Here is a 17,116-nt window from a genome sequence, read left to right as displayed (position 1 = left end):
TGTGTTGTGTTCTATGTGGTAACCAGCTCCGACTCCTTCCTTACAGAGAAGGAAAGATTGAGACAGACCGGGTGTACCCGATTCTAATGCTGAGCGGTCTGCCCCGGGAGTTGCTGGGTTTGATCTGGCAGATGGCCAACAAGGACACCCCGGGTCAGCTGTCTAAACCAGAACTGTTTGCCATACTGGCCATTATTGCTCTCACACAAGTAAGTCATGTGATGTGTAAAGAAGTATTTGTCTTTTGTGACAACTATGTCAATACAAGTTAATATAACCTGAAGATTTGCTGAGGATATTAAACCGTTTTCCTACATTTCTATTTGTAACTTGTAATAGCTAGAGTACCAAATATTGCAGAGTATCCTTAGTGGCAGAGATATTTGTGATCTGTTTTGAATGTGACATCATGGTGAATGACGACATCCCAATGGTGTGAGTTCATTGTGATCCAGTCTCACCCAACATGTGTCTCCTATGGAAGCAATTTTGGGATGATATGGCCTATTCCTTATTTATTGTTTGGTAACCATAATGGAACTCAACCCATTCCCCACCTGTGAAAATCCGGGGTAAAATTGGTCTTTACCCACCCAATTGCTTGTCATAAGAGGCAGTTAACAGGGTTTGGTGGTCAGGCTCCCATATTTGACATATATTGTATCCCAATTGCGTAGAAAGATGCTCATGCTGTTGATCAGTGGATTGTCTGGACAAGCAGCCTCGATTATTTACAGAGCGCCGTCATATAGCTGGAATATTGCTGAGTGTGGCATTAGACAACAAACAAAATGAACACAAGCCTCTCCCACTCTTTGTCAGGCGATAAGGAGACAATTAGCTGCCAGGAGGTGTGGGCTATTAATTTTAGGTTTAAGATACCCAATCACATGTCTTGAAATAATTTGCGATGTATTTATTGATGTATCAGCTGACAGAACTAGCTGATTGTTTCCAATGTGCTTTCTCCTTCAGAACAACTACACAGTTGCTTCTCTGGACATCCTCCTGAGGTGTCCTCAGCCACCGGTGCCATTCCTTGGCCCACAGTCAGTTGCGATGCCAACACAACCAGGAACCAATCAGGGCCAGGTTCCAGTGGCAGGTCAACCAATGGGACCACACATACCTGGTAACCAGGCAACAGTGGCACCCAATGGGGAGGCCATGATAAACAATACTCAAGGACAATGGATGGGCCCTCAACCAGGGACTCAGAATGCTGCCACAATTCCTCATACCAGTTAGTTAAATTCATTGTTCAAAGTTTGAGTTAATGAAAGTGTTATTAGGTGTGTGTTGATTTAGGTTAAGCATGCATGCAGTATCTCAATGGCAAAGTTGCACTTCCAGAAGGCAGTGTCAATCACCACATTTTACTTCAAACAATGAGACCCTTGTGAAGATCCAGTTAGAATTGGTCTTCAGTAACCCATGCTTGTCGTAAGAGGTGACTAATGGGATCAGGTGGCCAGGCTCGCTGACTTGGTTGAGACATGTGGTCATATCCGAATTGGGTAGATTGATGCTCATGCTGTTGATCACTGGATTATCTGGTCCAGACACAATTATTTACAGACCGCTGCCATGTAGCTGGAATATTGCTGAGTGCGGCGTAAAACAAACCAGTCAAACACTGAGAATTGAAGTATTTACAAAAGTCCAAAATTTTCCTTATCTTCATACGTATTTTCTGCTTCTCATTCACTTAAACCAAGATATACTCTGTGTTATATTCCCCAAGAAGAGGAAAAACATCTCACCCAAACACACCTCTCCATAGTGCATGTGGCATAACACAGAATCAGTCTAAGTAAACTTAGGCTCAGTGTTTTTCGTTACACTGCTATACTGAGTCCAACAAAACCTAGTAGAAGGTCGCGTCAGCTAACCTTTTGGACTGACCAATCAGAACACAGCTTACTAAATCGTGAAAGTTAACATTCGAACATACCGTTTGAACCGTTACCTCAAAACTGGAACGATTCCGAATGCTATTTTCCGCACGATCACTTTTTTAAATATGGATTTCATAGAGTTGATAGAAATTCAGATACACTTTGAACATGGAAAGATTGTGATATGTTGCCAAGATAATGACAGTTCTACAAATGTTTTCCTTCAGATGTTCCAGCTCAAGGAGGTCCTGCCATGCCTCCTCCCAACCAAATGGGTCCTCCACTTGGCTTCCAGCAGCCTCCACCCCCATACCAAGCCCCGCCTCAACAAGCTCCACCCCCACAGCCTGTCCCCACCGTCCCTGTGGCAGATGATGACTTTGCTGACTTTCAAACAGCCCCTGCGCCCTCACAGCCTGCCAAAAAGGCAGCAGGTATGTTGTCCTGGAAGATGATATCTGTAGGACAGAAGTGACGCCATCATTTGTCATACAGCTTTTCACTATTATCTCTGTTACCACTTCTATGGTCTAGTGGATTGAGTGTTTGCCTTGGAAGAAAGTCTATGGTTCGACTCTGTCTGTCAGGGCTCCAGATAAGGGCCGTACCTGCGTATGTACGGATAAAAAATATGCACGATAAGGTAGGAAATAAGTTAGAAAACGTAGCACATACGCACCACAGCAATGCTGTACGGTCTTGGAATCATTTACAGACGTATTTATCTGAAAGAGTGTTGTTTTATTGTTTATTGGCCTGTTTACACAAGACTAGCAATGTTGTGGTGCATATATGAAACGAAACACAAGATTACTGATACTCCATTAAATTCCATTCAGTACTCTAAATGTAGGCTTAAGGTTTTCCAGTACTCCTATATTGAATAAATAAGGAGTACGTACTTCTGATCATGAAACATTATCTGGAGCCCTGGTCTGTGTCATACCTAGAGTCATTTAAACTATGGTTTTAATTAACTTATAGGGACCATCATTATACGCATTTTGAGTAAGATGCTCAGTAAGTGCCTGGGACCCAAATATCAGTTTGTTAATGCATCAGTTTGTTTTAAGCATGTTCGTGATAAGGTAGTTTACTGTATGTAGTGTGGTGTTTTGTTATACAAGATTTTTGTTTCCAGATGACAGTTATGGCGACTTCATTGGCGGGGCACCTGCAGTATTACCGACACCACCTCCTCTCAAGGAAGAAAAACCTCCGTAAGTATTAGAAATCCAGCCTATGACTTGTATCTGGTTTTAGATCACAGTTCATATTCCTAACTCATGTACAGGTGACCGTGTTGTCTGAGGAGCTGTGACTGACTGTGCTGAGTTGCATCACTTACCCTAACAGAAACTTGTGTTCGTGGGTTTGAATACTTTTTGTCCTTAGTTTGTGTCTCAGGTTGCCAACTCCATCCCTACACTTGTTTGCTTGCAAAGGAGTAAACATCTAAGACCTTCGTCGACACTGCCTTCCTTCTGGATGAAGCTGACTGAAATATTGTTGAGTGTGCAGTTGAACCAATGTCAAGGTCATTTAGGCCAGTGGCATTTGAAACTTTCTCCGTGAAATTTGTACCACTAAACCCTGAATCAACACGCTTGGTTTGTTCCAAAAGTGCTATAAAAATACTGTTAATTGCAGCCATTTTCAGGATACTGCTTTTTAAAACAGTTTCTGTCGCACTGACCAACCCACTATTGCCAATTACCAAAAAAATCTATGGTACACAATTTTCAATTTTCTACCCATATTCCATAGAAAATGTAGAATATGATTGTCCTTACCAGGGTATGTATCTGTGTTGTAAATCAAATATCATTAACTTGTTGTCTTCTTGGCTTCATGATGCAACCGTTGAATTAAGGTGACTCTTCCACTGTAACAGTCATTATCGTCACAAGTGAAACCGGTAGTTCTTTGAAATCCCTTAAAACTCTTTTGGGGTGTTGGGGTAGCCTAATGGTTTCTACGTTTGCTCATCACAGTGAAGACCCAGGTTCAATTCCCCACATGGGTACAGTCTGTGAAGCCCATTCCTGGTGTATCCTGCCGTGATATTGCAGGAATATGGCTAAGAGCTGCGTAAAACTCACTCACTCACTAAAACTCTTCTGTCAACTGATAACCTGTTTTGTTTCCATAGTTACATCATATCAGCTCCAAAGCTGGACCCAGAGATGGAGATGATATCGCCGGATGACAAGTACAACTCCAACGTCAGGAGCTTCTTCTGCAGCAGCGACTCCTCCACGGGTCAGTGACAAGCCATACTATGACGCTCCTCTGCTGAGACCCTCTTGTACTGATTGTCCTTGTACTAGGAGCCCCCTGTGTTAACAACCCTTATTCCTAGTGCTGACCCAATGGTCTGGTGGTCATTGACCTCCCCAACTCAGAGCCTTCTGTCCTTAGAGCCTCTTGTACTAAGGCGTTCTTGGTGCACAACCCTTATTACTGGTACTGCCCCAGTAGTCTTGTGGTAAATTACCTCCCTTACTCGGATCCTTCTGTCCTTTGAGCCTCTTGCAATAAGGGCGTTCTTTGAGCACAACCCTTATTACTGGTACCACCCCAATATCTGAAAGTGAATTACCCCCCTTACTCAGCCTTCTGTCCTTTGAACCTCTTGCACTAAGAGCGTTCTTTGAGCACAACCCTTATTACTGGTACCACCCCAATATCTGAAAGTGAATTACCTCCCTTACTCAGAGCCTTCCTCCCTTTCTTTGACAATCCTATACTTTAAATCACCCATACTCAGAACTGTGTGGCACACCTGTACTCATGTCCTTAGAGAGCTTCCTTTACCTGAAATGTCCTTACTTCGCGCCACTAATTAGAGCCTACAGTACCCATACTTCTGTTCGTGTAAACCCCCATGCCGAAAGTCTCCTGTAGTAGGAGCCCTAGGTGCCTAAAGGCTCCCACACTCAGATTACTATTTGCTTCCAGAAACACATACTCATTCTTGAGCCCCATTTGCTCAGACTCCCCATACTCAGAGCCTCTTGGGCTTAGAGTTTCCCTGTACTGAGAGACTCCCATACATAGAGCTTCCTTTCTTGGAGCCTCCATTGGAAGAGCATCCAGTACTCAGTCTACAGGGAAAATATCTTCAAGAAATCTCCATTTAGGGGCATGTTATACAGTCCCCCTTGTCACTGCCCCAGACGTCTTGCCCTGTCCCTGAGTGCATCAGTTGGATAGAGACTAAACATTGAGTCCATAATGTGGTCCGAGTGACTGACCAGTATCTTGTCCACAGCTATTCTCAGGAATGAAAATCTCTGACACACACTTTTTGTTTTTTCACTTAGTCTTGACTAAAATCTCAAAAGTTTTCTTTAAAGTACAAACTTGATGTAGTGGTAGCAATCTTTATCAGCATTGTAGGCCAACAATGTTTTCTTCAGGCACAAATATGGGTCAGAAGTGGCATCGTTATCATTTGAGCATTCCAATTCTTGTTGATAAACTGTTAATGATCTGTACCAGACTTACTAATCAACTCTATGTTCATAGAGGCACTGGGAGAGAGCCTACTTAGACATCGCACTGTGCTAGACAGAGTTATGTCCCTTTGGCCATGACTATTCTTTTAGGTTATTTATTTTTCTCCGAGGGACATTTTGTGAAATATTTTATCACTGTTTGCATTGCTGGATATTTTTTTAAACTTTTGCTGCTATTTCTTATTATCCATTATGGTATTTACTAGATAGTCTCTGTTGGGAATCTGTTTTGTTTCTTTTCATACTTAGAAACCATCTTTTTGGCCTTCAGAGGGCTTAGGCATAATGACTGTCTGTCAATCCATCAATACCTTTCAAACAGGGACATGTCAGAGACTCTAAAAGTGTAATGTAATTTGAAACTTCAACTTTGCATTAACTGATACCAGCTCTGATTTCTTTAAGTAAGGCTCAAAGTATTGTGATCTGACATGTCTGCCAAGACGGCCATATTGAAAGTATCACTTTTGCTTTTAACTCTGCCATTTCTGCATGTGTCCTAAAGGACTATGACAAGCACATTCCATTTTTTGTGCTGTTTAACATCTAATGCATTTATTGGCATAGTTTGATTTTTTTATTAAGCTTTGATCATTGACCTTCATTTACCTCTGGTTTGTAAGAGTGTTTTTTTCCATCTTCTTACCCCTCAGAAACTACAAGCCTGGAACATATGAACGATCCAAGGTGTGATGTATCTAAAAGTCACACACAAAATTCTGATATGTCTTGACAAAATTGGGGCGGTGGGGTAGCCTAGTGGTTAAAGCGTTGGCTCGTCACGCCGAGGACCCGGGTTCGAATCCCCACATGGGTACAATGTGTGAAGCCCATTTCTGGTGTCCCCCGCTGTGATGTTGCTGGAATATTGCTAAAAGCGACGTAAAACCAAAACTCAGTCAGTCAGTCAGTCTTGACAAAATTAACTCAAGTTTGTATACCAATATTTCTGTTGTTTGGTGATATTATGTAATGGGATGGGGAAGGTTGGGCACTGATTTTCCACACCCTGTGACAATACCATGTTGAAGTAGGACTATGTTGCATACAGCAAACACTGATGAGTACAAGTCATGCATTCCTCGTACAGGATCTTTACAATCTGAGAACAAACAAGCGTGATAACTTCTTTATCATATGTTGATATTCTTACATTTGATCACTGGAAAATATGTCTCTTAGATAGTACCTGAACCTTTCAAGTTTAGCTGGATTGAGAGAAAATATTACGTCACAAGCTAATTAGTTTGTCCGTGACATCTGCTTTTGTAGTTTCAGGTGAAACTTTTGTGGAAGTACCTTGTAAGCAAAACAAATGTAATTCTATAAGGTTGTAAGCACGGATTATATAAAACATGAAAAACTTAACTCTGTCAGTGATAATCTTATACAGCCAACTATGGATCTGACTGCTTGAGTAACTGCCCTTTATTAAAGGGAGACTACACAAGTCATAATGTTTGTTTGAAGTCTACCTGGTCAATTTACATTGTTGTGAGTATACAAGACGTAGTCATATTCAGCGACACAAGTCATCAAAGGTGATGCGATTCACTGTTCAGAGTTGCTTCCCTTGAGTGCATTATTATTATCCATTTCTTACCATGTTTGTCATCACCTTCATCATCATTGCCATCATCGTCAACATCATCATCTTCATTTTGGGTTATGATATATATCTTCAGCAGAAGCTTAATGGGTAAACCCTGTCATGCTTACAGGACTAAACTTAGATTCAACTTTTCCACGTTTTACAGAATATGTTCCCTTCTTTGCTGTACCAGTCAGTATTGGACAGGGCGGTGGGGTAGCCTAGTGGTTAAAGCGTTCGCTCGTCACGCCGAAGACCCGGGTTCGAATCCCCACATGGGTACAATGTGTGAAGCCCATTTCTGGTGTCCCCTGCCGTGATGTTGCTGGAATATTGCTAAAGGCGGCGAAACTAAACTCAAAGTCAGTCAGTCAGTCAGTATTGGACAATATGGACACAGACTGTCCAAACAGCTAAATTATGAATATTATCAGTGATGAATAAAAAACACTTTTCATAAAAACACAAATGGTAAAAGTCTGTGGTTCAGTCTAGACGCCTGATTTTGTCTGTTGGCAGCATTTTTTATTTTATTTAATCTTGACATTGGCCAATTGAGTCATTTTACTACTTATTTACTTGCTTGTTCCAACTAATAGCTTGTTGAAATTGAGCTTCTGATGAGAAATGTAGATGCTGTTTAGAAAGAATAGAGGGTCAAATAATACCTCATCAGAGGATTTGCTTTGAGATGGATGTACAAATATTCCCAGTAAGCAGAGAAGGCTTAGCTTTGACTAGTGACTTTTTACAGATATTGAACAATTTTTGTTTATCAACTGTAATGTAAGATCTTCAGTCTGCCTGAACTTGTGTAATACATACAAAGTTTGCTGTTGACATTGGTTAATATAACATCACAATATAAATATTATAAGTAAATGGTTACAGTAAATTACATAATCACTTCATACATAACTCTCTATGACAAACCAGGGGGGGCAGTGGGGTAGCCTAGTGGTTAAAGCGTTCACTTGTCACGCCACAGACCCGGGTTTGATTCCCTACATGGGTACAATGTGTGAAGCCCATTTTTGGTGTGCCCCCTGCCGTGATAATGCTGGAATATTGCTAAAAGCGGCGTAAAACCCAACTCACTCACTCACTCTATGACAAACCAGGACTGACAGTTTCATTATATTCTATGACAGCTCCCTCGGCTAATTTGATTTTCCTTTGTTGAGTGTAACTTTATTTGCACTGTTTCAGCCCATCCCTCTAAGCACGACTCAGATCCGAAAGGTACTGCATGTTAATTATCTCCCTTGTTCCCTCCAGGTGTTCCGGCTGGGTGCTTTGTTTGTGTTGCCCGATGATGTTTTGTGATGTTTTGGCTTCTGAAAGTGAGCATGTCATCACATATGTTTATTTCAGTGGTCAAGGATGAAGATGCTGACCTGACGTGTGGAATAGCTCTTTTAGTTGGGTTGGAAATTGTTAGAAAAGTACTTGTTTCTATGTATGGGCCATAACAAGTTTTGAACTTATTGCCCAAATTACAGCCTTTTCCTTTGTAAGATTTTAAATACAATCCTCAAATCATCCTTTTTAAATTATTCAGGTTTAAGTAGAAAACGGAAATGTGAATGAATTTCATTTTCATAGAGGGGTGTGGTAGCCTAGTGGTTAAAGCGTTCACGTTGAACACCCAGATTTGAGTACCCATGAGTTCAATGTGTGAAGCCCATTTCTGGTGTCCCCACCATGATATTGCTGGAATATTACTAATAGCAGCATAAAACTAACCTCATTGTCATAGGGGCGGTGGGGTAGCTAGTGGTTAAAGCGTTGGCTCGTCACGCCAAAGACCCGGGTTCGAATCCCCACATGGGTACAATTTGTGAAGCCCATTTCTGGTGTCCCCCGCTGTGATGTTGCTGGAATATTGCTAAAAGCGGTGTAAAACCAAACTCAGTCAGTCAGTCAGCTCATTGTCATAGGTAATGACTTATCAAATACAATTTAGACTAGTGTTATTATAACTGAATTTGGATTTTTAGAAAAATGAGGAGTAATTTGCTGTCAACATTCATTCCTTATTATGAATCTGAACCATGTTGGAATACTGGATGAGAATCGGTCCCATTTGGCCAATACTGTCCTATTAGGCAAGGAACTGGATTGGGCAGTCAACTCTGGTGACTTGACTGCATGCCATCATACCCTGTATAGCTGCACACATTATCAATCACTGGATTGTCTGGTCCGGATCTGATCAGTAGGGGTTGGTAACTGACAGCTGGAAGACAGCTGAGTTTGGCATCAAATGAGCACAATCAAACTGTTGATGAACAAATGTGATAGTTAAGATTCTGATTTCTAATGGTCTGGAAAAGCTGATTAGGACTCTATTAATGTAGTGGTGTTACTTTAAATAATACTCTCTGTATATTTATTTTAACACTGGTGGCAAATTTCCTTTTGTTCTGGTTAAAATGATAAAGTATATTAAAATAATGAGTCCAACATTCTAACAACTTTTAACAGGTTAAGGATATTTAATCACAATACCTGGATGTAATACTGACATGTGTTACAGTACAATTATTTCAATTCCTTAAAAGATTATTGTTATTACCCATTAATCATGACAAATACATTAAGAAACCCTCCAACCGAATATTCACATGCTGCAACTGCCTGTATCCTCCTAGCTAAATAACAAAGGTATATTTTCTTGCATGAACATTTCATTATCAACTGACTATTTTAAAATTAGCATGTTTTTCAGATTTCCTTGCTTGAATATGCTACAGTTGTGTGTTTTTCATGTTTTGTAGGTATAGCTAAAGATTTGCTTGTTGAGTTGAGTTTCACTTAAGTTTGATCATTGAATATGTTGATATTGCCTGGATTATAACTTGTTTAACTGATGGCAGCTTGTAATGTTGGAACCGACACATAAGCAATTTCACCAGGGAACTATTTAAAGTTTGACTTTTTTAGAAATGTTAAGTGACTGCAACTTGTCAAGCCAGGGACAGTGAGAGACAGTGAGAGACAGTGAGAGACAGTCTTCTAAGCTCCCATTTCCTATCAGGGTTAGAGCCTAAGAGGGTCGGTGGGTTAGGTTAAGGGTTAAAGCATTTGCTCATCATGCTGAAGACCGGGTTCGATTCCCCACATGGGTACATTGTGTGAAGCCCGTTCTGGGGTCCCCTGATATGGCTGGAATATTGCTGAAAGTGGTGTAAAATCAAACTCACTCACTCACTGTCAGGGTTAAACACAGCTCTGTGTCTCAGACTAGTGTAAATCTAGTAGGTCTAGTATTTTGTTCCAGTATCTAGTTGTTTACATAAAGTTGTCTTGTACATGACCAACGGTTCCTACCCTGCCAGTGCTACAGTGACATCTGTCCTAAACTTCACCTAGTTCAGTGCCGTTCATCCCACCCATCACTCACCCCCACCCATTTCTCAGTCACCCAACCCCATCACCCTAACCCAGCCCTGTCCCCACTGTCACCCTCGCCCCTAGCCCCATCACCTCACCCATGTCCTGATGACCAGACCCCTTTCCTCATCACCCAAATCCATCCCATCCCCATAGCCCCACCCCATAGCCCCACCCTGTATCCAATAGCCCCACACCACCCTCGTCCCCACCCCCTTCCAATCATACCACACCCCAATCCCCATCACTTCCATCCACCGTCCCCAATCCCATCACCCCATCCACCAACCCCTGTCCCTAATGCCCATCCCATCACCCCACTCCTATTCCCATCCCAGCCCCTCTCCTGTCCCCCTTCCCCTCTCCCCAATCCCATCCTCCACTCATTTCCCCCCACATCAAGCTGACACCCTATAACTCACTATACTGTTCACAGCGTTTGAACCACTCACTCACTTATTCCAGTTCTTATCCATTTCTTGTCATAATCAGTGCTCACTATGAGAAACAAGGTGCCAACACAAACCTGCAGCATGTCGAAAGATGTTTGTCGGTATCACCCACTCTCCCATGCTTATTGCACAGGTACCGTGAATAGTAATTAATGGTTCTCGTCTTAAACAATGTGTTTGTTTGCATGAAGCTTGGATTATGTTCTGTTATGCTTGGGGTCCTTGGGTTCAACACAGCAAACAATCCAGATTACTTTCATGAAATAGATAATTACCATTTTTATTGTCATTTTCATCATTTTGACATTGACGTCATTTTCATTTAAGAACTATTTAAAAACGATATGTTCAAAATATTTGTTTGGCAATTAAGAAATTCTGAACATTTTGTGTTACATTTGTTTTTGTGACGATGCGGACGAGGAATGATCGTAAACCAGGTGTTGGGCGTGAGCATCCCCACTTTTTTTCAGACCAGTAACAAGTTGACTGCATCCGACTTTGGTATGATGATGATATGCAGTCCATCTATGGAGACCGTATTGCTGTCAGCAAACTGAACTGGATATTTATATGATATGGCACTTAATGCAAATATTCTGAGATATCATGTCTGTCGTGTGCTGCATATATACATGGCACATAAACCAGGCCCACAGTTTCTTTCAGCATCTTCAGATACCACTAAATTATGCTCCAGAAAAATATAAATCCAGTTTAGATAGCTGTTGTTGACTCTTTGTATTTGAGGGCTGTTTTGACAGTTTTTGAGTGGCGTAGGAGGTGCCTAGTTGGTAAGATGTTCGCTCGTCACGCTGAAGATCCTGGTTTGATTCCCCACATGGGTACAATGTGTGAAGCCCATTTCTGGTGTCCCCTGCTGTGATATTGCTGGAATATTGCTAAAAGCAGCGTGAAACCCAACTAACTTACTCATTCACTCAACAGTTTCAAATACTTCAGGTATCTACAAGTCATATCTGAATCGTAAACATTTTTGTCCTGTTTAGACAGGATTAGGTTCATACTCTGACGACTATCTAGTGATATAAGGTTTCTACAAGTTTTCTGTACTAGTCTTCCAAAAAGCTATTGCCCTGGGCTACTGCAATTAGTGCTGAAATTGACAAGATTAGGAACAAAGAACACCTCAAAAGAAAAAGATATCTATTTATTATTTGAAAAATTTCTCAGTCAACCTTTTTCGACATGAAAGAAACTGATTTTTTCTCTATTTGTCATGCTAATAGAATGTGTCAGAAGAAGTTTCAGTTATATAAAGTGGTCCCCAGTAGATTGAGCTTTAGATATGTACTCATATTATCAATCACTTGTTGGTCTGTTCTGACACAGATTACAAATGACATAAAATATTACAGCATTTCTAAACATACAGAATGTGGACTGTTGTTACAAGCGCTTCCTCAAAGTCATGTGTTCATTTTGAGAAATTGAAAACATTTATGCTTATGCAGAAACGGGATGAAAATATGCTTAAACCATGTTAACATTTCAGATGCTTAACCGTCAGTACTACCCATGAAGGTCTGTGTTAGAATATTGATCTTCAGTAACCCGTGCTTGTCATAAGAGGTGACTAACGGGATTGGTTGACACATGTCATCGGTTCCCAATTGTGTAGATCAATGCTCATGCTGTTGATCACTGGATTGTCTGGTCCAGAGTCGATTATTTACAGACCTACCGCCATATAGCTGGAATATTGCCGAGTGCTGCGTAAAACTAAACTTACTCACTCACTAACCAACAGTTACATATTCCTCTAAAAAATTAAAACTTTATTACTCATATCCATGGTAAGTCATAGGTTTTGTCAGCACTTCCTTCCTCCATCACCAATAAACACAAAAGTTTTATTTTCCTTGCAACCTCCCATAAGAAATTACCTGGCTCCTTTCATAAGAAACAAATTGTCTGCCTTGAAGCAGAAACTAAAGAAATTGTCTTGCTGCAAATAATCCCCTGAATAGAAAATGGTCAGACTCAAGTACAAGGTTATGTACCAGTATACTTCTTCGTGGTGACTGGACGGATGAACGACTCTTCCACCTGTGTTGTATATTGTGGCCAGTGTTTACATGACTGTTACTATAAGCTGTATCTACCTTATGCCTCCAGGACACAGCACTCCCAGCCTGGAGGATGAGGACTACACCGACTGTCGGGACAGCAGTCAGGTCAGTACCTCTGAACAGTCGGAAAATGAAGACATCCGAGCATTTGAATCCTACGTGGAGGAGTTCCATCGCAAGAAAGAACTTAGGGAACACCAAAGTCCTAAGCATAGATCTCTTGCTCCTAAAACTAGTCATGTTGTGCAGCCTCAGCCAAAGATCCCAGTTTTACCTTTACCATCCATGCCACCTTCATCGCAAGGACCAAGACCGATAGGTTCGGATGATTTCACAGATTTTAAGTCTGCCCCTGGTGGGTCCAGTTTGTTCAGACCTGTTCCAAAGAATGTGTACGCTACTCAGGCAGCCCACGCAGAGAAGACCGTGACTGCAGCAGCTCAGAAGCTGGCTACTGAGACGGAGTTCACTGACTTCCAAGAAGCTCCTCCAGTGGGTGACAGAGGAGGTGCAGCAGGTCCTTCTGATGCTGACTTGATGGGAGAGGAGGACAAGTACAATGCACTCCGGGTCCTCTGCATTGATGACGTTCCAGAAAACGAAGTTCAGTCAGATCCTCCGCCAAAGCAAGAGGACTTTGCCAACTTTGATGAACAAGGGGAAGACTGGTCTGGATTTACAGAAGCTCCTTCAGAGTCCACCGATAAAGATGTGGGCAGAGGCCAGTCTTCAGCTTCTATAGATAATGCCTCAATACTTAGTTTGTTTGGTTCTGACCGAGGGGAGGACAAGGGAGAAGAATGGGCTGACTTTGAAGCAGCAAGTGCTCCTCCACCTGTGGAGGACAGACCAGCTCCTGCTGAAAGCTGGTCATCTTTCACTCATGGTGAGTCAACCGTTGTTGGGACTGATGCAGATTTAGACAAGAAAGCCACTTTGCCAGTTTCTTCTGATTTCCAGCAAGGTTTTGCTGGGGTTTCAAAAACTGATAACGACTGGGGTGGATTTGCTCAGTCAGACATTCCAGGTCCTGAAGTTCAGGAAATACAAAGTGACTGGTCAGACTTTCATACTGTACAAGATAATTCCAATATACTGACTGTTAAGAAAGAAAACTTACAAACAACGGAAGTGCTAGGTGTGTTCAAGGTTAGGGATGAACCAAATGCCAGTTACAAGTTATCAAAAGACTCTACAAAAACATCTGTGCGTATGCCTTCTCTTGAATCTGACATTGATGATGACCGCATTCCTCCTCCTATGGATCAAATTGATGATGAGGATGACAGTAATGCATTCTCAAGGGGGTATGACCTTGATGACATGGTTCGTCATACAGCTGTCACTACAGCTTACAACATGTATGTAGTGACGTCTCATCACTACAGTGCTTCAAAGAACAAACAGGAGACCAAGACGACAGACTCCTTACGCAGTAGCGAAGAAAGGGGCCACAGCATGTCACCTGATATCCAGCTGACGGAGACGGACAGCTCTTCTTCCAAGGACATGGACAGCTGGGGCTGGAAGGACAAGTGTCAAGGGGTTCGAGAAGACTCACAGTCAATTTCTAGTCTTGAGTTTCCAAGTACGAAGGGTGTGTCAACTCAGAAGGACTCAGACAATGGTGGCACTGACAGTCAGTCTGTGTCCAGTGTGGAGTTTGGGAACTTTGAGGGGTCGTCCCGTGCTGCGGCCAATGTGGAGTCTAAGTCAGTGGACAGCCTGGAGCTGTACAAGAAGGATGAGGGGTTCCTGGAGGAAGGGCAGCAGAACGGGGAGACTCAAGGTAAGTTGCCATGATATTCATGGCTTACTAAAACTGTTTTATAGATTCCCAGTTACAACAGGTTCCTAGCAACGTACGCATGTCTTAAAGATCACGTGGTCATGTTTGGTGACTTGTCATGTTATAGCATCATAGTAACCTGATATCGTTCACAATACCAATCACTTGATTGTCTAGTCCAGACTTGATTCTTTACAGGCTATTGCCACATAGCTGGAACATTGCTGAGTGCAGGTGTAAACAAAACAAGTAAACAACCAAGGTGTACCTTTGCTTCAAGTAACTACCACAATGTTCCAGATTGTCATGTGTATTAGATGTCCACTGATGAATACCATTTACCCATTTGTCACCGTAGTTTCATTTACTTCGGACTCAAGTGACTCAGTGTTAACAGTAGATGTCCAGTCAGTTACACTGATCTTTCATAATGGAAACAGGTTTCAGTATGTGTATCACCAGTGATGCATGTACTTTATGTGTACATGGTTAATATTTCTTTCAATGCACAAGAAAACAGTTTACCTGATAAAACCAAAAGATCAAGAGATTAAATATTTCAAAGGGTGACTTGTACAAGGATGCATTTATGAAATTAGGACTTTGCCAAGTATTGTTTAGAAGTGTTATTTTGATTTGCTGTGAAGTGGCTGGCTGGTAAGAAGTTAGATGCTTATGGAGACCTCAGACCAATAAGTGCAGAAATATGTTATCAAGATACAGCCTTCAAAATACTCACAGTAGTCATCTACGACTACTAGCTTGTACTGATTGTTGTGAGATGTTGTCCTGTGTTGCAGGTGTCTGCCAGCCGGTGATGGCGCAGTCACTGCTGGTGGGGGGAGGTGAGATGCGGGCGCTGGCCGACCGGTACAACATCGACGGGGAGACACATGTGAGTCATCCACACACCGTCTATGTTAGATTGTTTATACACTCAGTGGGACACTGTGTTGAAGTTTGTGTGGACTGTTTTCTCCATCAATCAAACCAATTCCTGTTGGTTTCACCAAAGTGGTCGCCATCTGTAACAAATTGTGTTTTCCTCCCACAAGATGACATGCTGTAATATAACTGAAATGTTTTCAGTGCCGTGTTCAACCAAACTCACTCACTCTGTGTCTGATCCTGTTCTATTGTACGAGATGTTCAGAAGCTGATTTCTCATCCTCAGGGGAGCAACAACCATGAGTACCAGTGGGAGCGTTGTTTCGACAACTGTTGTCGGATGATCAAAGATGCCAACAACATCTTCAACTCTGTGAGTCGGTCAGCGGTCTGTAACGAAGTCATCAAGTCATCCCAGGGGTCGGAGTATGTCAACGGAATCATTGAAATCTACCGTGTGTCCTGTCGAATCATGGCAGCCATGACAGGTTCAGGTAAGACAGGTGCCATGAGTTTCCAGGATAGTTATAATAATTTCTTATACCTGTGTTGTCAGGTGTAACCGTGGTAGCTATTGTCAGATAAGCAACGCTGACCTGTTTTATTTTCAGGCGTAACATTGTACCTGTGCTGTTGCCAGGCAAAACATTCAACCTGTGTTTTGTCAGGTATAACGTTGTACTCAAGCATGTAACAGTGTTCGTGTGTTGTCGTTCTAGGTATAAAGACAGCCTCCCTGGAGAGGCTCCTGAAGGACATCGACCTCGCCTGGAACAACCTGACGGCCTTTTTTGTTGGAGCCTCAGTACTGGTCAGTGTGTGGTTATACACGGGGAGTGGGTGGAGCTTAAACACTTTGAAATGTTGTCTAATACACAAGACCTTTAAGATGAGAGTCACTTCTTAAGAAATAAACAGCTTTCTTTCAGAATATAATCAGTAAACCAGACATATAACTTTTATGTTTGAAAGGTCAAGGTCATATACAAAATGATCAAGGTCATATACAAAAAGGCCAAGGTTGTATGCTTGAACCCAGAATGACTATGATCAGAGACACTGTATGGGACTTTTTCAGTGGTTTAACTGTTTTAATCCAAAATGTGGTCACAATGTGTGTATAGTTCTTTATCTATGAAAATGTGTGGTTTGTGGACAAATTATTTAGTTGACTCGTGCTCACACTCTCTTTCACAGCCTGAACCAACTACCCTCAACTTCTTTCATGCGATCATCAAATCTGATAGTGACGTGGCTCAACACAACGCCTGTGGTGTCTGTCTCCTGGACGTGGATGCCCGCTCCAAGGCATTCCAGCAGATTGACGAGACGGCCAAGTTGACATATGGTGGCCGACAGTATCATGCTCCCTGTGCCAACTTCTGGATCAACTGTGTAGACTCAACATTACCTGCCCTCAAGCTTCCTGAACTGTTATAACACTGACTTTAGGAGAACTGTCAAAACATGGAGTCTTGGATAACTGTT

The 17,116-nt window shown here is 42.0% G+C and overlaps 1 protein-coding gene across 2 annotated transcripts in view; it reads left to right on the top strand.

Moving 5' to 3' along the window:
• The window catches only part of LOC124276981 (synergin gamma-like), a 48,622-nt gene extending 31,506 nt beyond the window's left edge, over window positions 1-17,116 (top strand). Inside the window, exons 9-19 of one of the 2 annotated variants that reach the window (XM_046712631.1) lie at window positions 47-209; window positions 976-1,243; window positions 2,126-2,332; window positions 3,040-3,118; window positions 4,051-4,160; window positions 8,220-8,252; window positions 12,998-14,740; window positions 15,541-15,635; window positions 15,915-16,122; window positions 16,348-16,439; window positions 16,826-17,116. In XM_046712631.1, coding sequence (XP_046568587.1) covers window positions 47-209; window positions 976-1,243; window positions 2,126-2,332; window positions 3,040-3,118; window positions 4,051-4,160; window positions 8,220-8,252; window positions 12,998-14,740; window positions 15,541-15,635; window positions 15,915-16,122; window positions 16,348-16,439; window positions 16,826-17,068 — 3,241 coding nt within the window. In that variant the 3' untranslated portion in view covers window positions 17,069-17,116. The remainder of the gene's footprint in view (window positions 1-46; window positions 210-975; window positions 1,244-2,125; window positions 2,333-3,039; window positions 3,119-4,050; window positions 4,161-8,219; window positions 8,253-12,997; window positions 14,741-15,540; window positions 15,636-15,914; window positions 16,123-16,347; window positions 16,440-16,825) is intronic. The other variant, XM_046712632.1, reaches the window with a different exon arrangement.

Source organism: Haliotis rubra, unplaced genomic scaffold, assembly GCF_003918875.1.
Source record: "Haliotis rubra isolate DU_JTF1 unplaced genomic scaffold, ASM391887v1 Scf216, whole genome shotgun sequence".
Lineage (NCBI taxonomy): Eukaryota > Metazoa > Mollusca > Gastropoda > Lepetellida > Haliotidae > Haliotis > Haliotis rubra.
The sequence above is the reverse complement of the archived record's forward strand: the minus strand, read 5'-3'. Positions and strand labels throughout refer to the sequence as shown.